The following is a 25265-nucleotide window of genomic DNA, read 5'->3' on the forward strand; positions in this document are numbered from 1 at the left end:
AAGAGCAGCGCTTGGCAGAGCTGCAAAGAAAGATCCGGAAAAGGTCCTCCGGTGTGCTGACGTGTCCACAAGGACAAAGGTTAGAATTGTTCGGCCAATGTCATTTTCAGCTGGACGCTGAAGAAACGGGACGGTAAAAACTGGGACGCGAACTGTGGTGCTGGAGAAGACTTTTAAGGTCACTTTGGAAAACACACAGATGGATCTTGGATCAAATCAGGCCAGAACTGTGACTGGAAGCTGATATGATGAGACTGAGCTTTTCATACGTGGGACACATGCCAAAGTCGGAGGGAAAAGAGGACAAGCAGCACCCGGGTGGATGGACTCAATCCCAGACAGTGGACGCAGCCCTTTCACCGCTGAGCACACGAGGACAGATCATTCCGGAGGGACACTTAACGCTTGGAAGACATGGGTCACGCTGTATGAACGAGGGAAATACCTCAGTGGGAAGGAGAATCGCATTAAAATTTGACAGAGGGACGTCAGTTCAACATGGACAAAGAGTCAATGTTCCGTCACTGGGGAGTAAAACGCCGTCCAAGTAGGCTTGAGAAAAGAAACGCAGCAGAGTGACATTTTCACTGTTTAAGAACGCCGAGTGGCCGACCAGAGCGTCCCACGTCCATAGAGGACAGCGAAGTGTATGTTAAAGCGTCACGGCTGGCGCAGAACCGTGCGACAAATTTGGGTCGAATCCCAGTAAATGTGTAGTAAATTGGGACGCAGTGAACCGCCGGGGGAGAAAATGTAAACCCTTAGAATGTCCTCGGGTTTTTGGGATGAGTCTCCTTCCAAAAGCATTACCTGTGCAGGTGCGACATGACTCGTCTAGTGCCGACGACTTCCCCGGAAACCCGCCACGAGGAGCGTCACCCAGTTCCGCCCGCTCCTCCCCACCACACTGACCTCAGCATAAATGTCTCTTCCACCCGTCTCCACCGGCAGCACTTAAAACACAACCCAGGTGAAGCATTTTGCAGTGAAATATTCTCCTTATGCACTTTGGGTGAAGCACCTCGCTAAAGGGTCCAACAGAAGCACCGGCCCTCAGGTTAAACATCCACACCCTTGATTACTACGCCTGTTGTGTAACCAGTAGTGTGAGTCCTGCTGTAAGACTGACTGGTGATGGAATTATTCATAACCTTTTGCAGGCAGCACTGACTGACATGTGAGCAGTACATCACCGACCACCAAAAAAACTCAGAGTGATCGAAAGGGCAAAAAAGAAGACACTCACCTCTGTCGCTGTACACGGCGACTGGTATTTATCTGTGGAGACAAAGAGAAGAAACGCGGTAAGTTACCGTACACGGCAGTGTGAATGTGCACACGCATGCAAGAGGAACATTTCTGCTGGGCAGCTCGCTCGTGCCCTGGCCCTGATGGATGCAGGAAAATCTCTGGACACAATGTCCATTAGAGGTGCGATTCTCTTACATTTACATTTATTTATTCACCTTCTTTTATTTAGCAGACGCTTTTCTCCAAAGCAACTTCCAATGAACTCTATGTAGTGTTATGAGCCCACACACCTTATTCACCGTGGTGACTTACACTGCTAGATACACTACTTACACTGGGTCACTCATCCATACATCAGGGGAATACACTCTCTCTCTCTCTTGCACTCACACACTATGGGGGAACCTGAACAGCATGTCTTTGGAGTGTGGGAGGAAACCAGAGCACCCAGAGGAAACCCACACAGACATGGGGAGAACATGCAAACTCCACAAAGACTAAGCAAGGACTGAACCCACATCCTCTCACACCTCCTCAGGGGCGGGACCATAAGATGTCCCATGACTCTAACCCAAGTTCACCTGGGTGACTGAAAAACACTCATCATAAAATCCACAGGGACAAAAAGTGTACCTGGATTGAGGGTTTTGGGTTCTGTTTATGTTTCCTTCTGAATACAAACCCTACTGCATTGATCCAAGCAATAAAAAAAATAATACATTAATATATATCTATCTAAAACATATTAATGTTAAATTTATTATAAAATTTAATATAGCTCAATGCACTGCATATATTCAAATATTGTGAGGAAATGCACAGAAACATCATTCTGGATTGTTGTCAACAATATACAGTATTAAGGATGTTGATAAATGGCTTCAAAATGTTGTTTTCATTGAGTGTCAAATTGCCGTAATTAAGGCAGCTTGAGCTTTTCGAGTCTGACTGTGGAAGAGAATCTCGATTGGTTGTTTTCCTCATGTTACGTTCGCACTTCAGAGCAGCAAAGACGGGGCCATTCAGCTCCTGGCATCACACCATCGATCCTGTTTGCGGATGCCAGCGGTTGCCGCGGCAACGCTATGACAACCCAAATAACAGCAAAGCGGAGTCAGGAGGTCAAACTGCCACAAAGCAGCGGGAGTCCCTTGAACAAGACCCTTTGCTCGGGCGCGAAAAACAAAATACTTGTCAGTCCAGGGGCGGGGAAACAAGCGAGGAGATTTGCAGAAGTTGTTTACCGCAGGAAAAATACTCCACTGCCCTGAAATTACACTCTCCATGTACCATAAACAGGCACATATGGGCCCTCAATGGACGTAATTCTTTAAAAGGTGTCCATTAGCAGTGAAATCAGTGTCAGTGCTGCGGAATTTCCTCCTGACGAGCGAACGGCCGGTTGAGCGACGCCCGATGCGCTCCAGCCGGACTCTGCGGGAACACCGTTCGCGCAAAACAATGTCGCACTCAGACAAACGCAACCCGTGACTGCCGGGAACGGATTACGGAGAAACGCGCAGCCCGGTTAAACGCATCTGGCCTGGCGTTTGACATGATTGTGCACTTCCAATGGGCCCCCGCCGCTACGCTGGGCACGAGAATAAACAGTCCAAAGTGCTGCACCGAACATGACACTGCCCCCGCCCGCGGCCAGACAACACCGCGCTCGCCAACGTCCCCCTGGGCTTCCAGGCTTTGTGAGCACATGAACAGAGGAGGCTTCTTGTCATTACAACCCTAGAGCAGCATCTTCTCCTGTTTCCCGAGCACTGGAGCGGGACAGGCGCCGCATACTAAACGCACAACATTAGTCCACAACAGCTCAGCTAATGCTCATCTGTGATTTCATCACCATTTTACTGATTTTATTCATTCATTCATTCATTTGCCAAGGTTACCGTGTTCCCCAATGTTTGGTTTGTACACTGAGCTACTTACTGTGATTTACACATTTATACAGCAGGGTCATTTTTACTGTATCAATTCAGGGTCGGTACATTGATCAAGGGTCCTGCTGCAGGAGATGGGATTTGAACCGGAGTCCTGTGTGATTGCAACGTGATGTCTCTAACCACTGCACCACCTGCTGTATCTAAGTACCTTGATTATGGCAGCAAAGCCGAAGCAGGGATTCAAACCTATTATCTTCTGTATTCATTCTTAGATGTAGAGGAGAATTTGTTTACACCCGTACAGGTGACATACTGTATATCACATATAAATATAATATTTCATTGCGCTGCGTCTGTCGGGGGGGTGGGCGCGATGGTGCTGCAGCACTGCAGGTTTGGCCAGGTCCTGCTCTCTGGTGGGTCTGGGGTTCGAGTCCTGCTTGGGGTGCCTTGTGACGGACTGGCGACCCATCCTGGGCGTGTCCCCTCCCCCTCCGGCCCTGTGCCGCCGGGTTAGGCTCCGGCTTGCCGCGACCCCGCCCGGGACAAGCAGCTTCAGACAGCGTGTGTGCGTGTGCGTCTGTGTGTATGTGTGCGCGTGTCTGTCGTCTTTCGTGCTGCAGAATCTTCCCACTCAGAGGTGTTGTTACTGCTGCCTTTTTCAGGGTTCTTAGTCATCTGCTTATCTCATGTATACCTGTCCAGGTGTAAACAAGTTCTGTGCAGGTGTGGAAAGTGAGACACAGTGAGCGACGGGCCTCCGGTGCAGAGCGCAACCAACACACACACGCGAGGAGAGAAAGGAACCGCCGACCATCCAACCGATGAGGTCGTCGCTCAACCCTAACCTCTCTGTCAAGACGCAGCGGTTGATATGAGCTACGCAGACACGCCATCCAGCGTGACGCGCCAGTGGGGTGACGGGTCGCAGCGCCGCTTTCTCCATCCAGCAAGGGGTCGACAGCATCTTCTCCACATAACCTCTTCTAGAAGGTACTTTCTCCTCCTCCAGCTTATCACAGTACTTTTTTGGAGGGGGTAGGGGTGGCAGGTTTTAGACATATATTTAAATTCACACCTGATTTATACCCGAAGGGGGAGGTGACATACTGCCCACATGACAAGCGCAATAAAGCAATAAAGAGATAGCTGTGAACAAAAACCTATGTTAAACTGCAGCCCTTGAGGTCTAGGGTTCGCCCTCCTGCGCTCGACCTCCTGTTTCGTTCATCGCGCTGGAGATCAGGGTAAAACACCCTTCCTTTACACGAACCACTAAACATCATGTTAAAATCATGGGTCGCGTGTGGGGATGGGCTCAGGGAACTGCTGTACCATTATCCGCTTGAGATTGATTGAGATAAACACTCCAGCATGAAATGGAAGCAGCTGGCAAGGCTTGACGCACGCACACACGCACACACACGCACACACACACATTTCTGCTTCTCGCATACGGACAGCAGCCAGCATTGGGCAATTAAGTGCTGATTAACACTGGTTACCGCGTGCAACGCCTACATAGTTTAAGAAAATAACTCGTATGCATTCAGTTTCGGCTCTAAACGCCAATGAGACGCAGCGCTCTACCCCCCCCACCCCCCAATCACCCTCAACGACATGTATTCCAGGGTGTCAAGTTGAGCACGCCTTTTTACTTAGTATTGCTTTTCCGTAGCACTAATGACCCTTGGACTGAGATACCGGGATCTGGGTACAAAAACCCCACTTTTTACCCATTTCTGCTTCCAGTGAGGAGAAGCGAGGTGAAGCTTGGAATCACCGAGATTCTTTTCCACGATCGGTACACAGCACACTTGAGCAGAGCATGGTAAAGCACGGGTTCACCACGCATACTGACATTTCAGACCAACCTCACCGCGGCCTACAGATGCACCCATGCTGGTTGTGCTCTCCTGCTCTCCTTGTCTGAGCAGGTCATTCCTCAGAGAAGCGCACACACACCGCAGCCGGTAACACCCTCAGCGGAGTCGGAATATGAACAGACTTGTCGGCGACTGTTTGAGAGAGAGGCCTCCCGGTGCTCCGATGCTGAGACTTGATCAGGAGAACATCAAGGAGGAGAACAAATACCTCACGGGCTCCTTTCTCCAATCTCTCTTTCACGTTCTCCTCCTGCACTCTACACTGTCACACACGTCACTGTCTGTAACACAGCACCGGGGCCAGAGGTCGGCAGAGAGCTACAGCCACAGGGTCGTGAGATCTAACCCACACTAAGCATTTTGGGTGTAATTTGGTGAGCCGCCATAAGTTACTCCTGGTGCATCTTTGTTTTCCTTGGGCTTCGTACTTTACGCCACGTTCAGCTGCACTGTTTTCATTGCTGCTATTTGTTGTTTGATCGTTGCGTTCTCCTGCGGTCGGCGGTTTCCTGTGTAACAGTGATCGTCTGCAGCGGTCAGCGGTTCTCCAACCCCCACCTCCTGACGGGACCATGAGAACATCCCTGTGCGACATGAGGTCCAACAGGAGTCCCAACCCCATTCGCAGGAGATCCCAAATAAGGAAGAGGGGGGCCTGCCTGGAGAACCGATTCTGAGCCCAACGAGAAGCATGCGAGCGCTTCAGAGAACGGCACTGATCCCCGATCACGTATGTCTGAACCTCGGAAATGAACACACCTACAGGAGGCAAAGCAAAGCAGAAGGAAATGGAAGCATCTTCACATGTGTAAATGAATAATGATTATATGGGATTATAATTCAGGTTGCAGCTCTTCTTGTTCTTCTTCTTACTATTATTATTATTATTATTATTATAGACCAATTGCACAGCTTTACAGATAGCTAAATAATTGTATATATACAACGTATATATAAAAGTATATGGACTTAACATTTTAAATTGCTTTGGAGAAAAGCGTCTGTAAGAATAAATTATAATTTAAAAGACAATTAAACAATTTAATACTACTTAAAATATTTTCAGCAGTAGGGTGAAAGGCTACTTGGCTTCCTTTAAAATCATTTTAAAAATGTCACCTTAAACTAATGAATAAATAAATATCATTCACAAGATAAACGTTTCTGTTCTTTCATTTCTCTCTTTTATTTATTTATTTATTTATTTATTTATTTATTTATTTATTTAGGGGGTGCGGTGGCGCAGTGGGTTGGACCGCAGTCCTGCTCTCTGGTGGGTCTGGGGTTCGAGTCCCGCTTAGAGTGCCTTGTGACGGACTGGCGTCCCGTCCTGGGTGTGTCCCCCTACGCCCTGTGTTGCCGGGTAGGCTCCGTGACCCCGTCTGGGACAAGCGGTTCAGAAAATGTGTGTGTGTGTATTTTTATTTATTTGTTTATTTATTTTTTGCTTCCATAATAGAAGCAGGAGTGTAAAACCTTTATTATGGGCAATGCACCACCGCAGGTATTTCATTTCAATATTAATCTGATCATCGCTCAGCGAAAGTGCACGGATTCATGCGCACGTGCGCGTGGACCTGCCCGCATGGACACGCAGCGCGTGGGTGCGCCTCCCACGTCCCAGTGTGTTCGCGGGCTTCAGTGTAAAATCCGCCCCACCTCGGGGGGGAAGGGGCATCTCCTTTTGTTTCCACCTCCAGGGTGGCTGCAGATCGCACGGACCCATTGTTTACGGCGACGGGCGACACCTTCTTCGCGTGGCCACACACCGTCTCGAGGAGCCATGCGCGTGGGAGTGGGGGGGTGCCTCCTACTAGGAGTCCTAGGATCAGAAACACCGCCGTCTGCGTCTCCAGCGTAACGACGTTTCTCTGGATACGACGTTCGTACCGTTTCATCCGAGCAAAAAGTGATACATTGTATCTCTTCTCAATCGAATGTTAGTGACGTTGATCCGGCCGCGCGCCTGCCTGGCTTTTACATAACACGTTAACCTCATTGTGTGATTAATACGGACGTCCACGCGCGCACACGGGTCCGAGCCGGGAGAGCCGTGTCTTTCCCGTTTCCGTCACGCGTGGACTGGGGGAACAGGGTGACCACGGGGGGTGGGGGGGGATGACACGCAGCGCGTCCCCAGTGTTTACCTGTGTCACCTGCGCAAGACGAGTAAAGCACGGAAAGACTGTTATTACAGAGCGATCGCACACGCGGACCGTACCGTACGAGCGCGTGGTAGGTAGGGTGTGATCCGTGTGGGACCCACGCGCAGTACTGCGGGCCGTCACATTTATTAAAATCGCCGATTACTGAGACGGTTGTTTTTGAAAACCTGGGATTTAAAGTCCGAGTTCGTTTAAACGCCGGTCACCGCAAAACACAGACCTCCCCCGACACACACACACACACACACACACACACACACACACACACACCGGGAGAGGCGCGCGTACTACCTGGGCCGTCAGGACTCTGCAGCCGCACGGTTCCGTCCCTGCGGATTCGGACGTCCTCGGGGCCGCGGATCCGCCTGCCGGCACCGCGGGCCAGGAAGCCGCAGCTCTGGTAGCACACGGCCCACGCCTGCTCCTCGTTGATGGGCTGTCCGTAGAGCCGTAGGATCTCGTCCAGGGACAGCTCCTCTCCTCCAGCATCACCTCCCGCACCTCCTCCTCCTCCTCCTCCGGCACATCCGTCCATCATGTTCAGCGGGTCTGGACCGGCCTCCGCGGGACCCTCTCTGCGCTCCGCCATGCTCTCATTATGATTATTATTGTACCCGCGCGCAGGGGGTCCCGGGTCCGGGTCCGGGTCCGAAGCGGTGGCTCTCGAGGCGTCCAGAGCCGCGCTCCTCCTCGGCTGCGGTCATATGACGGATCTCCGCGCGCGGGCGCGCGCGCACACACACGGAAACACACGCAGCACACGCAGAGCGCTGCACACACGCTGTGGACGTGGACGTGGACGTGGATGTGACTGAGAGCTGGAGGAGCCGGTGGGAGGAGATCCGCCTATTGGCCACGCAGAGCAACATCGCAGCTGAGCTTCCCCCTTCTCTTCAGACCTGACTACTATTATTATTACTATTATTATTATTATTATTATTATTATTATTATTATTCAAGGCCAGGATAAATATATTACAGTACAAAAGCAGACATTTCTTATCTTCTTTCGATGTTTGGGAAAGACACCGCTTTTTTTCTATCTTTATATTAAATGTAAAAAATCTTTTTTGCAATTAAACGCTGTAGATTCGCCCCACACTATGATACTCTTCATCTTATTCCTGGACGAACCTCGAACTGTAGAGAAAAGATAGTTTTGATTATTACTTGGTTCCACTTTTCTGGGATTTTGATATTTCGAATATTTTACATTCCATAAAGCAGCAGAGCTTCCATTTGAAAATATTTGAGCACGAAATGACTTCGCTTTCGCCACACACTTATAAACGGAGCCAAACACAAACAAATTCAGTACAAATAAGTATTTTTTCCCCTCTGGAAAGCGGCCCTTGCCGAGCGGATCTTTTCGGATCCGTTCTTGGTTATTGCGCCCCCTGCTGTACGGTGAGGTGAAGTGGCGCTAATATGTGAAAAACTGGTCCCGGTGGCTGGGGGGTGCAGTGGCACAGTGGGTTGGACTGGGTCCTGCTCTCCGGTGGGTCTGGGGTTCGAGTCCCGCTTGGGGTGCCTTGCGGCGGACTGGCGTCCCGTCCTGGGTGTGTCTCCTCCCTCTCTGGCCTCGCACCCTGTGTTGCCGGGTTAGGCTCCGGTTCCCCGTGACCACGTATGGGACAAGCGGTTCCAACGGTGAGTGTGGTCCTGGTGGTGGGGTCAAGTAACGCTGTCGTTCTTGCTGAACGGGGGTTCGATCCCCGCCCAGTCTATGTAGAGTCTGCATATTCTCCCCATGTCTGTGTGGGTTTCCTCTGGGGTACTCCTGTTTCCTCCCACAGTCCAAAGACATGAAGTTCAGGAGAATTGCTGACTCTAAATTGCTCTTAGTGTGCGAAGGGGTGAGTGATTGTGTGTGGCTACCTGCTCTGGACTTGTGTCCCATCCAGGGTTCAGTGGGTGACCCCCACCTCCTCAGCCTTGCCTCCAAAGCTTCCAGAATAGATCACCAGGACCCTGATCAGGAAAAAGGCTGATTGAAAGCATATGAATAGATGGTTCCAGGGTACTTTGTATTGGGAGCTTCTTGGTCTTACAACACTAAATAATTCCACATTGGACAAAATAATGTGGAAAATAAAACAAAAAAAAAATAGTTCTAAATAAGAAATATTCAAATTTGAAATAATATTCTACACAAATTAAAAATGGAAGAAACATGATCACTGAAAAGGACAGTGATGGGTATTTTAACAATTCTGTCGACATCATGAAAACACTTAAATCTGATTTTAACAGACAGGTCCTCCTTGCTAACTCATATACTGCAGTGGATTAACAAGGCAACAGTTGGTTACTACAACTAGAAAGTTTGTGTGAGCCATGGTTTGAGTGAATATTTAGAATCACAGCAATATTTGATCCACACCAGATTTTTAAAAAAAAAATAAATAACACAGCAAAACGTCAAAAAACGATGCATTAAATGCACACAGACACTGCGTTCGCTATATGGTTTTTGCTTTATTTGCTTTATTTCACTTGGTGGAAGAAAACAGCCCAGCACAGCAGGACAGGCAGAATGCCAGCACAACATCACACAAATAAACACAAACATCCGGAAAATTCTGCACAACACTGCCGTCGGAGTAGGCACTCATTAAATAGGTGTGTGTGTGTGTGTCATACATGAAAAATATTTCTCAGAATATTTCTCAGAATATTGGCACACTCCATTGCCTGCGAGATAACCATGGAAGGTTCTGGAAAGAACTATACGAACAGCAAAGTCTTTTGTAGATTATATTTTTATTTATTTAGTCACCTGACAGCTTTTCTCCAAAGCAACTAATGTTAAGCCACTACCATTTTTTTTTTACTCATTTATACAGCTGGGTAATTTTTACTTTTTAGGTACCCTGATCAAAGGTACTATAATAGGGTCAGGGCTCAAACTTGGGTTTTTCGAATGCAAGGTGGCGTCTTTAACCACTGCGCCACCTGCTGCCCCAAGGCGCAATTACAGCCCCAGGGAAAAGCTGAAGAAATGCTGAGTTTAAGTTTTATGGCACTTTCAAACAGCAGCGGCACCTACTAACAGAGTTGTTGCTCACCCACCCGCAGCCTGTGGGTGGCGCTCACAACAGCACTGGTTTTTACATGGCACCTTCACCCACGGAAGCCCCGGTCTCGGTCGGCGAAGCTCCTGGACTCCCTAGCGAGGGTACCGCGTCCTCCTTGATGCCTTCGGATGAAAATCGTGCTCTTTGACCAGGGTTCCTCTCTGAGAGGCAGTGCCCCCTTCTGGGCCACCCCAGCCAATAAGACCAGCCCCCGTTTTATTTCACACAGCTGGCCATCGTCTCCTAGGGGGCTGCGGTCACGAGGCTCCCTGCCCCCTCCTTGGAGGTGGTCTCCGTGGATACCTGATCCCCCTGTCGTGGTTATAATACACATAGAGAAGGGAAACACAATTACTACTTTATTATTTAGCTGGGAGGGGGTGCGGTGGCGCAGTGGGTTGGGCCGTAGTCCTGCTCTCCGGTGGGTCTGGGGTTCAAGTCCCGCTGGGGGTGCCTTGTGGCGGACTGGCGTCCCGTCCTGGGTGTGTCCCCTTCCCCCTCCGGCCTTACGCCCTGTGTTGCCGGGTAGGCTCCGGTTCCCCGTGACCCCGTAAGGGACAAGCGGTTCTGAAAGTGTGTGTGTGCGTGTGTGTGTATTTAGCTGGGGGGTGCAGTGGTGTGGCTGCTTGGGCCTGTACCCGCTGTCCGGTGGGTCTGGGGTTCGAGTCCCGCCTGGGGTGCCCTGTGACGGACTGGCACCCTGTCCGGGGTGCGACCCCTCCCCCTCCAGCCTTGCACCCTGTGTTGCCAAACTAGGCTCCGGTTTGCCGCAACCCTGGATGGGACAAGCGGTTTCAATCAATGCGTGTGTGTGTGTGTGTGTGTATATATATTATTTAGCTGACAACTTTGACCAACTTACTTAGTATTTTATGTGTTTATGTTGTTATTTAGCCAAAGAAAGTGTTAAGGTGTTTCTTTTTCTACAAAGTCAAATGAAACGTCATTCTCCAGCGTTAGATTTGTATTCTAAGCTTTTAGCGATTTCTTCCATTTATAAAGAACGGTCATTTTTACTGTAACAATCAGGGTAAGTACTTTGATCAAGGGTACTGCAGCAAGACATGGCATTCGAACCTGGGTCCTTTGATTGCAAAGCGGTGTCGCGAACCACTACGCCACCTGCTGCTGTCTCTTACAGTGATGAAGTTATGACCCAAAGTCGACATAAAACCTCAGCACAAGTGTAAAAAAAAACAGTGTAAACACCTGCAGCAGAAGGTGAAACGGCTGCACACCTGAGCGTCACACACAGCGGAACCCGAACCAAGCATCTAGTGAACCGGAGAAAGAACTAAAATCCTTCTGCAGAAAAGCTGCTCTTTATACACATTTTTCTGATATTTTCCTCCAAAGTGACTTACAGTGTTGATCTACCTACAATTATTTACCCATTCATACAGCCGGGTAATTTTACTGGAGTAACTCAGGGTAAAGTACCTTGCTCAGGGGTACTACAGCTGGAGGTGGGACTCGAACCAGTGACCTGCGCTACTAGCTGTATTTGGAGGTAGGGGGAGGGTCCACTGCAGGGTCAGTGAGGTCAGTGGGAGTCATGAGGAGAGGACTCCCCCCCACACACCCCGCCCCCACCTGTTCACGGAGAGACGTCCTGCTTCCGGAGGCGGAGCCGCGCCGCTCCTTCCCGCACTGAGTACAGGCGTTTACCATCTGCTTCGGCCGGTGGGGGGCGCTGGAGCTCAGCAGCCTCCCCCCCTCCGCCGTACCTGCGGGGTCCACAATGAACGAGAGTGATGAGCGATGAGGTCTCACAGCGGTCGGACCTTCGCTTTGCTTGAATCAAGAGTGAGGAGCGGATCCGGCAGGACTCGACCCCGCGTGTCCCCACCGGCGGTGCCACCTACCTGCGGCGCTGTCCCCGTCTCCGGCGTCCCCCTCCGGGCTCGCGATGCCCCCCTGCGGGGCCTCCACGTCCGTGTTGGGAAGCCACGTCGTCTCCGTCTCCCTGGTCCAGCTGCCATGGCAACGGGGCTCGATGGCGCTCGCGCGGCTTCCCCCGCAGCCCATCGGGACACGCGCGAACCGCCCCGCGCGGCTTATTTACCCCCCATCGTCTCCAGAACCTTCCGCTTCCGCACCGGCTGCCCCCTCCTCATGGCGAGCCGTCGCGCGAAGAGTTAAAGGCGCAATTGACCCCCCCTCGTTGGGTGATTTGCCGGACGGACTACGTCATCGTAGGCGGACGTGATGGAGAACAAGCCGTAAATGGGTGGTCTGCTGTCGTCGTGCTGTAGTCGTGCAGTTTTTTTAGTTTTTATACATATATATATATATTTTTCTTTTTTTTAATAAACCTCTCCTCATATTCTGCTCAATGTGTCACGCGCACACGGCGGTGTGTGGCCTTGCACGCGGGTTTCATGCCACCTCACCTGCCTGGTGACATGAAATTGCCCATTGCACGTGTGTCTGTGTGAGTGTGACTGCCCTGTGATGGAGGGGTGTCCTGTCCAGGTTGTCCCCCTCTCACACACTATGCATTGGGGATAGGCTCCGGACCACTGTGATCCTGCGCTGGACAAGCAGTTATTAATGATGGATGCATGGCATCATGGTCTCTGTGTCCATTAATATCCAAACCCTAATATTAAATGCTCCTGTAAACAATTTTACACTCGGAAAGTGTAAGATCGCTGTGACCGATCTCTGCCTCTACAATATTTCACTGATCATGGACACTTTCCATCCTGCTTATATTTCTCCACTCATCACTTGAACATCTCGAGAAAATACAGAGATTCCAAACAGGTCAGCTGACCTCAGATGAGCTGAAATTCTTAAAGAAAATACTCTTTTTCCTCTTATTACATTTTAAGGCTTTATATTAATTAAAATCAATAAATGTTAAAACTGTTAAGAAATAAGAAAAAAAAAATCAGGGATTGTGATCATTCCTACTGTACAGTCCTGAGTTAATCTCTGCATATTTACACGTTACCCCACTCCATTTTTACCATTTTCACATAGTACCATTCCGTGCTTCTATTCACTATTTAACATTTTTGCTGCCCATCAGTAGGTCCTAAAGTTGGTTTCACAAATCAAGGCAAAAGCTGTTCTTGCATATATATCTATATATTTATTTGTTAATATGTATGTTGTGACAGAACCTGCACATACCCTTTTTTTTTTTTTAAAACACAAAATATACAGACATGGAACAGCACCACACATATTGCTTTTCAGTACCACAATTGTTTTGTTGCTCCACTGAACCACAGCTTCAGGAAATACAGCAAATACGCTTGTGCCAGGGAGCAGAAAGACCTGGCGCAAAAATAAATAAACACGGGTCCAGCTGGAGACCCCGTCGCCGCAAAACTACGCAGATGCGCAATGATTAAAAATGCACCATGTTTAGTCTTTTTAAATAAGCAACCAACCGGAGACAAGAACGCAACCCTTGCAACACATTTGCACGTAATTTGATTATGTCCTTTAAAAAAAAAATGTAAACGGAACACAGAGATGACAACAGAACAACTGACAAATTGCACAGGAAGGAATATGCTTCTTGGGGGATGATCTGGCAGCGAGAGGCGTCTGCACCACACAGAACCAGCGTGTCAGCGTTGCGTTCACCCAAACAAAAGAGGAAAATATAAATTATATATATCCACAATTAATCTGAGTCCCACGTGAGACATCTAATAGAAGGAACGCAAGTTGGCGGCTCAGAGGGTTTATTTGAAGTCGAGCAGGTTGCAGTCGATTTTGTAGTACACATAGGGGTAATACTCCTGCTGGCTCAGGTTCAGGCCTGGGATGTCCATGGTCGCCTGGGAAGGAAGAACATGTGGATTAAAAAGAAGATGTTGTGGTTCATGCTGAAATGAAACTGGTAATAGGAACGACACAAAAACATCTAAAAAATATGCTTCATGAACCATACAATAAATCTTGACTCTGAATGACGACAGGTAAAAATAATCTATGCTTGCCTAGGGGGTTGATGGGAACACAGCAGGGGTAGCATTATTCTGGTGGCTGTAAAGTTTAAGATTAGAGCCAAATCACCTCCACCCCAATTCCTATTGGACCTTATCGCTCCCTCCACCCCAGCTAGAATGCTGTGCTCCTTCACCCCTGAATACTTGGTGGTCCCTCTCACAAGGGTTCCAAAATCAGTAGCGCTTAGGTACTCCAGTTTTTGGCTCGGTGTGGTGGAATGAGCTCCCTTCCATCCCCCAGAGCTGCTGAATCCCTCCCAGCATTCAAGAAGGGTCTCAAACCCTGTCTATTTTACCCCGTTTCTATCCTATCTCCTGATAGCTCCATAAAAGAGTCCAGCAGGTCTGACACTCACGTCAATGATGGCGGCAGCGCTGCTGTCCAGGTGCTTGTACAGGTCATTCAGGACCTCCCTCAGCTTCTTCATGTTCTTCTTGTTGGGCTGCAATAGCATGGCCTGGAAGTTGACTGGCAGTCCATACCTGGGGAGGGCAGACACCAGGGTATCCCAGGGATCAGGAATGGGTACTGGGGGCAGTGAGCACAACCGTGACTCATCCACTGACATAACACAACCAGAAGACTAAGAAAATGAGCGCAACACAAGAAAAAGAGGCAGGTGGGAGCCATGGGCTCCGGCGTGTGGCTGAAAGCCGACGTGATTTCACCTCAGGACGGATTCCACAAACACCCTGAGCGCTTTGATGTGGATCCAGGCAATGAAAGCTTCACTGAAATTCACTTTCAGCCATCGGACAAGTGGGCCCTGGTCGGTGGGTCGAGAAATTGATATCAGATTTACCCTACTGGGCAGCTCAGAGATGACAAACACACAATATAACATGGCTGCAGAAAATAGACAGGCTGCGGCAAACATTCCACCAGGTAAAAACATGGTAAAAAAATTCTTACATTTACATTTATTTATTTAGCAGACAAAATAAATGACATCAGTGAGGCTACAAAACATAGTAACTTCACAACTGCCACCATCTCCTGAAGACCCAATGCCTTTGCAGTGTTATTTTACTTGACTGGAACACTATAATTGTACTTCATGTTTTATAAGAGAAATACATTTTCATATTATAGATATAAATTATATGAAATTATAGAGCTACGTACAAATTGCTTCTTCTTGTCAGTGGAGAGCCGTGTCATTTCCTCCTTGTCGGCTTTCATCTCCTCCTCGTTGTACTGGAAGTCCCGCACGGTGAACCTGAGAGAAGGGGGAGCCACGGCGGGTTGAAAGGGCATTTCGGGCAGGCTGGGGGGCCATGAGTGTACTCCCTGTGTTGTCTGTCCCTCGGCTTTCAAAATGGCAGAGACTCTTACTTGTTCTCTCGCGCCTTGTGTTTGAAGTCATCGATGGCCTTCCTAAAGAGGGTCACGCTGAACAAGCCGCTCTCCTGGTCCTCGAACAGAAGGCTGCAAGGGATTGCGGGCTACGACTAAAACTAGCCATCACTACATCCAAACCCTTTAACATTTCCCCAATGTTTACTTCAGCCATAATAATAAAATGACAAATGAGTTACATCAGTCAAACTATTATTATTATACATTAAAGTATTGAAAATTTATAATGAATAACTGCTTACATTAGTGTGGTGTTGACGAAATGTCACTAACACAACAACACAGGAACTAAGAATACAACAGATGCAAAAGGAAACTCATCTCCTTTGTGAAGGTATACAAGAGATTATACAATGTTCATAATTAATAGCTAATCAGTATTATATCATTCAGAAGTAGTAATTATTAATTACAATGAGCTGGCTGACAGCTCAATAATTTTCTTTCCCACACAGATAATCTGTTATCACTTACTTGGTGGATCTTGGAACCACCATTTCGGCTAATGTTTCGTATGTCTTCTGCCAGTCACCATAATTTGTCCTGATGGGAGACACGAGTGTGGAAATGCATGAAATTCCAGATAAACATATTATTATTGTTATTGTTATTAATAATAAAATAATAATAAACCAGAGAACAGTTCAGAAGGTAAAGCACATTTGTGGCTAGCTTTAATATTGGCCACAAGAGGGCGCGGTGTGTCCAAGTTTCCCATCTAAACAGTCAGTGTATTTATTTTTATCCAAAAAAAAAATCACTCAGTGAACAAGATTTTATTCAATGAACTTACACTCAGAGATCATTTAAAATCCATTCCGCTCCTCACTGTGTGGTACCTCTATAAGATTCGTACTTACTTTGGGACGACAACCAGCAAGGTGACCAGATACTCCGAATCCAGAACAAAGTCCTCCTTCTTCACAATGTCAGCCAAGCTCCTGGTCAACAAGCTTCCCCTGGTGACGCAGGAGATTTTTATATCATTTTCACTGCTAAACACAACAGTAAAGATGTTCTCAGAGAACATCAATAAGGACCTAGGTAAGACAGTGCAGAGGGTCTCAGGTGTGATGGACATTACATCAAATTCAAGGGCTGGACACTTCAATAGTCCCTCTAAAAGACAACCGTGAAAAAACGTGCAGCAGGTCACAGGCAGACTGTTTGACCAAGTCTGAACGCAACAACTGCGAGCGCAGTACAGGGGTGACCGGGGACCCTCAGCGAGCCAGCCACTCACGCATTCTTCCTCTCCAGGTTCTGCAAGTTTCCCTTCAGGTTGTTGTAGGCCGAGGCCCTTGACTTGAGGTCGTTGTCAATCTGGGTGACTTGCTGCAGAGCAGGTGACAGAGAGACCACAGAAGGCGGGTTCAGAACTCCAAGCCAGTGGGTGGATCACACACCCAGCACCCTCACACACATCCCGGAGACTTACCTTCGATATTATTTCACAGATGTTCTTCAGCGACTGCTTGATGGGGTATTTTGCCATGTCCCACTGAAACCTTGTGATGTAGGTGACCAGATCCACTGGAATTAAGATTTAAATCATATTAATGTTTATTAAAAGAAAAAAAAAAATCACCTTTTTCATTTTTACATCGGAACATGAAGAAATTAATAGACTAATTCAAAAGGATGGCAGGGTGGACAGTGGAGGTAGGTGGCATAGCGGTTGAACTGGTCACACTGTAATCAAAGGACCTGGGTTCGAATCCTCCGCCTTCCTCCAGTACCCTTAATGAAGGTACTTACCTGGAGTTATTCCAATAAAAATTACCCAGCTGTATAAATGGGTGAATGATTAGAACTGACCTTGGAGGAAAGTGCCACTTAAATGATTTAATAACAACAGCAAATGCAAAACTTTCTACTCTGGTAATTTACATGCTTTATAAGTCTAAGTGTACTTTCGCTGTTTTCAAAGTGAAATCTTCTCCACAATAAGAACTGTTACTTCCGTGCCCATCACCCCCGGATTTCGGCCAACAACATTTCGAACACAACTCAAGTTCTTTTACTTCTGTTTATACTTGCAGATGTGTGTTTAAAACAGTCACATAGCGCTTAGAAATCCAGTTATTTTGGCTTTATCTCACCTCCGTTGGCCAACAGGTTCTCCTGGACTTTGTCTCGGCTGTCTTCCAGAACATCTGCCATGTACTGCGCCACCTTCTTCACAACACTGCAAACAGGACAAAGATCAGGGTAGTTAAAAAAAAAAAAAAAAAAAAAAAAAAAAAAAAAAAAAGTATTATTCACAATAGCAGTACCGCGTTTCACTCGAGTACGACAAATGTTTACCGCTGTTAGATCCAAAGGTTTGCACTGCTGAAAGTGCGTTTATATTGAACGGCGAGCCCGTTCTTAGAAACCTGTTATTTTCCTTTGCTGGACAGCCTTCGCACCATAGGCCAGCTGCAGAGAATTTAAAGCGACCGAATACATGGACTCTGGTGGAAATGTAACCGGAATCCTGCCCCAAACACATCCTGGCAGCACAACAGAACTTTAGACCGAACATTGTTATTGGATTTTTCAGTTTGAAGATATAAACAGGTCCGCTTTTCCGCCCACATCCATCCACTACCAATAGTTGTCTGTCCAGTGGTGGGTCGCGGTGGTCCAGAGCCTATCCTGGAAGCATGGTCCATCACAGGGCAATCACACACAAATGGCAATTTAAAGTCACCATTTCACCTGAAACACATGCTGTTTGGTGTTTGGGAGGAAACCAGAGCACCAACAGGAAACCCACACAAACACAGGGAGAGCATTCAAACTCAACACAGACTGAGCTGGGATCTAACTCGTGTCCAAAGCTACAGCCCACCAGCTGTGACGTCCTACCTCTTGTGCCACCGTGCCGCCTTTACGCATTACGTATGACTTATAGGTACACGCTTTAAATTCATGGCTTGGCTTCACCATTGAAGATTTAGGAAGGGGGCTGCCCACGTTTGCTGCAAGCTTGCTGGTGGCTGACAAGGCCAATGCAGGACAGGCAGGTCTGGCCGCAGTGGCTGCAAGGGAAAGTCTGGGGGCAGGGGACAGTGGACAGGGGGGCACGGAGGGTTTGGCCTGTCCCTGCTCTCTGGCGGGTCTGGGGTTCAAGTCCTACTTGGCGTACCTTGGGTATATCCCTTCCCCCTTTGGCCTTGCACCTTGTGTTGCTGGGTTAGGCTCCGGTTCACCGCGACCCCGCTCAGGACAAGCGGTTTCAGACTCTGTGTATGCGTGTGTATACACAGGAGTGTTAAAGTGAGCCTGTGGACACATCACGTGTTGCTGCAGAAAAATGAATTGCCCAGAAGAGACGAGGGGACAAAGCTACGCATTCCGGTCTGCAGGAAAGCAGCGTGTGAAAATTGTAAAGTCGCTGTAATCAAATGAAAAATACACCTCACTGATAAATATCTGCTTTTAAAACACACCACACTGCATCTCTAGCACAGGTGTGGTGGGCAGCATGATAGTACAGCAAATAGCGCTGCTGTCTCACAGTACCTGGCTGGTGTGAGAGAATGTGAGTTTGATCCCCACTCAGTCTGTGTGGAATTTGCATTTTCTCCGTGTGTCTGTGTGGGTTTACTTTGGGAGCTCTGGTTTCCACCCACAGTCCAAAGACATGCTGTTCCAGTTCACCCAAAGTGTGTGAGAGAGAGAGAGAGAGAGAGTGTGTGTGTGTGTGTGTGTGTGTGTTCCACTGAGGTATTGATGAGTGACTCATTGTAAGCAGTGTAAGTCACTGCAGTGGATAAGGTGTGTGGGCTGATAACACTACACACAGTTCATTGGAAGTTGCTTTGGAGAAAAGCGTCTGGTAAATAAACGTAAATGGTGTGTAAACAGTCGGTTCTATGTCATGGACCCTTTAAGAACCCAGTGAGACCTAAGAACCCATCTTGGAGAAACATCCAGTTTATCACACTAGTGAAACCTGATGACGTACAGACAGAATAACATTTTACATGGCTAATACCGCAGGGCAGCACGGTAGCGCTGCCACCTCACAGCACCTGGGTTGTTCGGGCATAGGTTCAAATCCGGCTCGGTGTGCGTGGAGTTTGCATATTCTCCCTTCATCTGTGTGACTTTCTTCTGGGTGCTCTGGTTTCCTCCCACAGTCCAGAAATTCATGTGTTTTCAGGTGACAATTGATGACACTAAATTTTGTGTGTGTGTGTGTGTGTGTGTGTGTGTGTGTGTGTGTGTGCCCTTTGTTGAACTAGCATCCTCTTCAGGGTGCACCCCCCCCAACCTTGTACCAGAGTGATGCCAGGATAGGATCCAATCCACTGGGACCCTGACCAGAACAAGCGGCTGGTGAAAATGAATGAACAGTAATATCATAGTAATATTTTTAACATATTTCCTTAGTGAAAATTTCAAAGTAAAAAGGCACTTCACAGGCCCCTGAAGCTCACCCCCACCCTCCCCCCTCCCCCCAAAAGGGCTCTCTAGATTCCAGGTAAAGAATCCCTGGCTTTACCTCTCCACAAAGGTGTCCAGCTTGGCCAGCTCATCCGAGAGTCCCACCAGGACATCCAGGGTTCCCACCTATTTCGGGACAGAACAAAACGGCAGCAGCACTTTGATCAGAGGCTTGTGGTTAAAGGATTCGAACCCGGGGCGGCTTGTTTGGTCAGCGACATCTCCGAGTTAATCCACCGGCAGCGAATATTTGGACGACAAAGCTTTTGTCGCGGATCCATCATGCGTTCATAACTGTTCCTGGAGAAAGTTCTGCCCCGTGTGCATTTTGCCCCGTGAGAGACCTACTGCTTCAGGTCATGTGACTTGAGGGGTTGCGTTCAGGGACTGACCTTGAGGTCGGGGATGTTGAACTTGTTGTTGGTGGACAGGTTGTTGTTGCGGGTGGCGGATACCAGCTTGTCCCAGGTCTGCTGGCACGTCTTCTCCCCGGGGGCAGAGATCAGCCAGAACTCAGTCATGGCGGCGGGCAGCGGGCGGGAAGCAGTGAACACGGAACAGAGGGAGCAGCGCTGGGGGACACAGCGCCTCCTTCAGGAACGTGCAGGCAATTACAACCACTCTGTCCTCACAGTCACATTAAAGTCGATAACCAGTTCTGGAGTCAAAATATACTGCAGAACCCCCTGGAACCCTCATCCACAGGGCTAATAACATATTTATTTATATATCTGTTGAACTTACATAGACATTTGAGCAGTCAGTAGGTACGAATAATTCATTTCCACTATGAAAGAATAGCCCACAAAATCATTACGCATTAGATCCCAGTTATGCTGAGACTTTATTTTACCAAACCATACAAAGTATTTTTGCTGGAGCAGATCAGAGCAAGTACCTTAATCAAAGGCACTACAGCAGCAATGGGGAATGAACCAGCAACCTTCAGCACACAAGTCCTAGTCCTTAACTGCTACATCACAGAAAATGGTGTCGTTTGATCGGAGCGTTGGAGAAATGCAGCACCTTTGACTGCGGGAATCCGACAAGTCCTCTTAGCCCAACGCCGGTGGAGGAAATGCGGCTCGTGAAGAAGAGTCACCCCAGTGTGACACACGATGACCAGGAAGGTCTCCGGAATTTCTGCACCATTTTATTTCCATTTATTTCACTTCCTTAAAAATAAGTCTGGGGCAGATCACGAGCTGAAGCAGCCAATGTGCCATTATACCTCTCTACCATGGAGGACATATCGCGCGAGTGTGGAACAGTTCAGGACCTGGTCTTAAAACCAGAAGGTTGTTGGTTCGAATCCCACTCGTGCTGTACTACTACCCTTCATCAAGGCATTTACCCTGCATTGACACAGTGAGCAACTAGTATAAATGGGTAAACACTGTATGCCTCCTCAAATAATTGTGTGATAAACAGCAATTGAACATTAGTACAATCACACTGCATGATCATGATGTTTATGTCTTTATTATTACTCTTACTGGTTTACACTGAGATGATGTCTGAGTGAAACGAAACAAGATTTCAAATTCCTTCTGCATTTATGAGAAACTGAAATATGTTTGTAGACGAAAAGTCACACAATATCAATAATAATAATAATAATAATAATAAATAATAATAATAGGTCTACTACTACTGTTATTAACACGAGCAGTCTATTTATATTAATCGTTACTTTTTAATCATTCAAATGAAAAGCCAAACCTGAGAAATGCCACAGAAATGAAGGTAAAACATTAAGATATGAAACAGAATGAATGACAGCGATGCGCAGGAACCTCAGTTACCGCTTAATCCGTATCGTCAAACAACAACGCTATGACACTGCGGTAAAAAAAAAAAAAAAAAAGACAATAAACATGCTCACCTACCTGCGTTTAAACTCAAATTAACGTGTTTAATGTGGAGCTCCGATAACAGTTACAGTTTAATTATCATAACTGTGAGGCGATGGAAATGTCAGAGATCCCGGTCAGCTGATCCGACGGCTCTCACGGGAGGGGGGGTGGAGGTGAGAGGGGTGGGTTCTATGGTTTCGATGGGTTCCGTTTACTGCGGGGCGACTTTGCAGTAGCGACCCCTGCAGCCCGGGAGGGCACACTGCGGATTGAAGCGCGCCGCCTGTAGTGGGTGAAGCGGAATAACGTCTATTCACATACACAGTTCATTGATTCGTTCAGCTGATGTTTTCCTCCAAAGCGGCTTACAGTGGATACTATGTAGTGTTATGAGCCCACACACCTTATTCACCGCGGTGACTTACACTGCTAGAAACACTACTTACACTGGGTCACTCACCCATACATCAGTGGAACACACTCTCCCTGTCACTCAACCTGAACAGCATGTCTTTGGAGTGTGGGAGGAAACCAGAGCACCCGGAGGAAGCCCACACAGATACGGGGAGAATATGCAAACTCCACACAGACTGAGTGGGGATTGAACCCACATTCTCTCGCACCACCCAGGCGCTGTGAGACAGCAGCACTGCCACCTTGCCTCCAAAATGACTTGCAATGTTAAGCTGCTTACAATAATAACAATAATAACAATAAATTATTATTATTATTATTATTATTATTATTATTATTATTATTATTATTATTATTATTATTATTATCTATACAGCTGGGTAATTTTACTGGAGCAACAAGGGTACTGCCGCTGAGTCTATAACCCATCACTTATTGTTGACAGTCACATTTTGTTAATGCGCTTGTAAAAGTTTAGGCAATTAAAAGCTGGCTACATTAAGTGTTACTTTTATTGGAATAAAACTGAACCTGTCTTACACTTTAGGTGTGTTGTGAGATTTTCCGTGCAAAATGTATAATATTTTCCATCATTGGTATATTACATTTGCTCCCTGTCTCATTAGAATTAAGGCAAAATACTCTTCCAACTCATATCATCGTGTACCAACTTCTTTCTTGAGATTCAGAGCAAATCAGTCACGCAGGTAAAGAGCCATGATCTACATTACATTCAAACAGACACAAAAACTGAACTACTTGCCAGATCTTAATAATGTAATTTGAATGATTTTATTTCACTCGTCAGCAGCCGGCTCTGCTAAAATGAATACCCAGCCTCAACTCTTCAGGACAAGTAAAGATTGATAATTGTCTTAAAAAGGTTGGTCTTCAAAAGTCAAAATGTTGAGTGCGCAGGGATAATAAGATACTTTGATGCATTGTTTATCATATCTAAAGCATCCTGTCTAATCTCACTCACACATTTTCAGAACTGCTTGCCCCATACAGGGTCGCAGGGAACCAGAGTCTAACCCGGTAACACAGGGCGTAAGGCCGGAGGGGGAGGGGACACACCCAGGACGGGACGCCAGTCCGTTGCAAGGCACCCCAAGCGGGACTCGAACCTCAGACCCACCGGAGAGCAGGACTGTGGTCCAACCCACTGCGCCACCTCACCCCCTGTCTAATATTAACATTTTGCCAATATGTCAGTGATGCTAAACAGGCAATTTCATCACATTTTCCCAACATACAATGTATTTATTGAACCCATAAATAATAATAACCTTTATCCATCATACGACGCAATAACTATCGGCCTCGCCGCAGAGGAGACGAAACCAACCAAAATACCGTAGTGCTCGAACGGATTAAGATCAGACTACAACTGGCGAACCCAGAACAATTAAAAAAGTTTGCGACATGCGGAAACTATTTTTTTGTGCACTGTTCACTTGGCTGCAACATTGTCCTGATTTGTTTTTGATGTATGATAATTTATTCTATAGCTCTTATTTATCTATCACTGTCCCACGGGGCGGGGAATATTTGGCGGAATCAGCCAGGTTGTCTGATCAAATGCCTCTCTATCCCTAACGGGGTCTCCGTGGTCCCCCGTGGATTTCTCCGGTCGGCCTGCAGATTTAAAGGAGCCGCCGACTTTCTAAATTTGGAAAGGAGTCCAGCTTCCTGCCTGGTGGGTGTCTCCTGCTCGGAGTCTGAGGAAAGCCCCGACAAAGGAGCATGTTTACGGAGCTCAGTGGGTACGGCGTTCATTGTTTGGGACACAATGTCGGGACTGTCTGGAGCCGGTGCCGTGGATCAGACGTCTGGGTGGGCTGGGGTGAGCTGCCCGCCGCTGGGTGTGGGCCAAGTGACCAAGGCAAGCCGGACCACGCGCCCCCTAATCAGTCATCCTGCTCCAGAGGGGCACCTATGTGGGGTTAGGGAAGCAGAAACTTAGAACCGATGGGCTGAACACAATGAACATTGAGGTGTTTATAAACATTTACCTTCCATTCAGAAAGCTTCCTCTGAAACATAATCCCGATTGCTACGTATAGGCAGCGTGTTTAAATACGCGAAGCACTCAAACTCGTGATCTGCTGCTCCACTTGTTACCCTGAATCATTGGGTACAGTGTGATCGACCCAAGTCAGCACCTCCGTCTCTCAGCTCTTTCTAGTCGTTTCTGCTTAGTTGTGAAAACACCCCCCCTTAAAGATGATATATGGATTTTTCTGCCGGATGGCGGGAAAAATTCAGCCGGTTCGTCTGCAGGCGGAAAGAGAGAAGCAACGCAAGGCTTGTTGCGGTAGTGTCGGGAAACGCCGCGCTTCGTTTGGTCCAAGGAGGGATCAGAAGCAAGGTGCCCATGAGTGGACTTGCAGATTTTACTACTCTAACACTCACTGACTACAAGTCAACTAAATACACCCATTCATCATGGGGTTAATTCCTTTCCGGGGAGAGGAAACTTTTGGTTCTGTTGCTGCTGCCGCTCACCCGAAATGGGGTTGTTTTTGTTCTTTAGGCTGATGAGAAACCCAGTTTTGCTGGGGGAACCTGGTACCTTAATCCTGCCCCGTCCCCACAACCAGCCACAGTATTTACACTATTAAAGCTGTTTCTATTTATCTAACCCTAAATACCAGTAGTTAGTCTTTGTGCTCTAATTTGAATTTATTTTTGAAGGCTGTGATTGGCTGTGACCTCTATGTGTTAGAAGAAACAGTGTTTTTTTTTACAGTAGAAGCATCCATGTTAATAAACTGAAGGAATATCTGTCCCCATCCAGTGGCTTTATTAAGAGTAGAGGCCATCCAGCATCACTCAAATCTTATTTGTACACTAGCAGTTACTGTTTCGAGCATAATGAAGAGGATAGCAGCTGATTTAGCCAGGAAGTAACCATTGTCATGAATAATATGCTCAGTGTATGAAAGTATTT

The 25265-nt window shown here is 47.5% G+C and overlaps 3 protein-coding genes across 9 annotated transcripts in view; all 3 read right to left on the bottom strand.

Annotated features, from left to right (window-relative positions):
• Window positions 1-8007, bottom strand: part of LOC108940691 (protein spire homolog 1-like) — a 43848-nt gene extending 35841 nt beyond the window's left edge. For all 6 annotated transcript variants that reach the window (XM_029260006.1, XM_029260003.1, XM_029260005.1 and 3 more), the window contains exons 1-2: window positions 7489-8007; window positions 1247-1278 (exon numbers count right to left, since the gene is read on the bottom strand). In XM_029260006.1, the coding sequence (XP_029115839.1) occupies window positions 1247-1278; window positions 7489-7786 (330 nt within the window). In that variant the 5' untranslated portion in view covers window positions 7787-8007. The remainder of the gene's footprint in view (window positions 1-1246; window positions 1279-7488) is intronic.
• Window positions 8008-10027: 2020 nt separating this feature from the next.
• LOC108940641 (brain and acute leukemia cytoplasmic protein-like) lies at window positions 10028-12419 on the bottom strand. The gene is made up of 3 exons (XM_029246034.1): window positions 12140-12419; window positions 11868-12001; window positions 10028-10586 (listed from the first exon to the last, which is right to left on the bottom strand). The coding sequence occupies exons 1-3, from the start codon at window positions 12300-12302 to the stop codon at window positions 10518-10520; spliced, it is 366 nt and encodes a 121-aa protein (XP_029101867.1). The 5' UTR covers window positions 12303-12419; the 3' UTR covers window positions 10028-10517.
• A 996-nt stretch (window positions 12420-13415) lies between these two features.
• Window positions 13416-22084, bottom strand: LOC108940592 (V-type proton ATPase subunit C 1-A). Of its 2 annotated transcripts, none has more exons than XM_018762846.2 (13): window positions 21932-22084; window positions 20435-20633; window positions 20101-20168; window positions 17708-17793; window positions 17044-17138; window positions 16849-16940; window positions 16466-16564; window positions 16080-16148; window positions 15582-15674; window positions 15372-15465; window positions 14915-15012; window positions 14602-14728; window positions 13416-14074 (listed from the first exon to the last, which is right to left on the bottom strand). In XM_018762846.2, the coding sequence occupies exons 2-13, from the start codon at window positions 20561-20563 to the stop codon at window positions 13979-13981; spliced, it is 1146 nt and encodes a 381-aa protein (XP_018618362.1). In that variant the 5' UTR covers window positions 20564-20633; window positions 21932-22084; the 3' UTR covers window positions 13416-13978. The 2 variants fall into 2 exon arrangements, with proteins under 2 accessions (XP_018618362.1, XP_018618361.1); XM_018762845.2 differs by having other exon boundaries at window positions 13417-14074; window positions 20435-20614.
• Between the last annotated feature and the right edge of the window lie 3181 nt (window positions 22085-25265).

The sequence above is a fragment of the Scleropages formosus genome, chromosome 18 (genome assembly GCF_900964775.1).
Source record: "Scleropages formosus chromosome 18, fSclFor1.1, whole genome shotgun sequence".
Classification (NCBI taxonomy): domain Eukaryota; kingdom Metazoa; phylum Chordata; class Actinopteri; order Osteoglossiformes; family Osteoglossidae; genus Scleropages; species Scleropages formosus.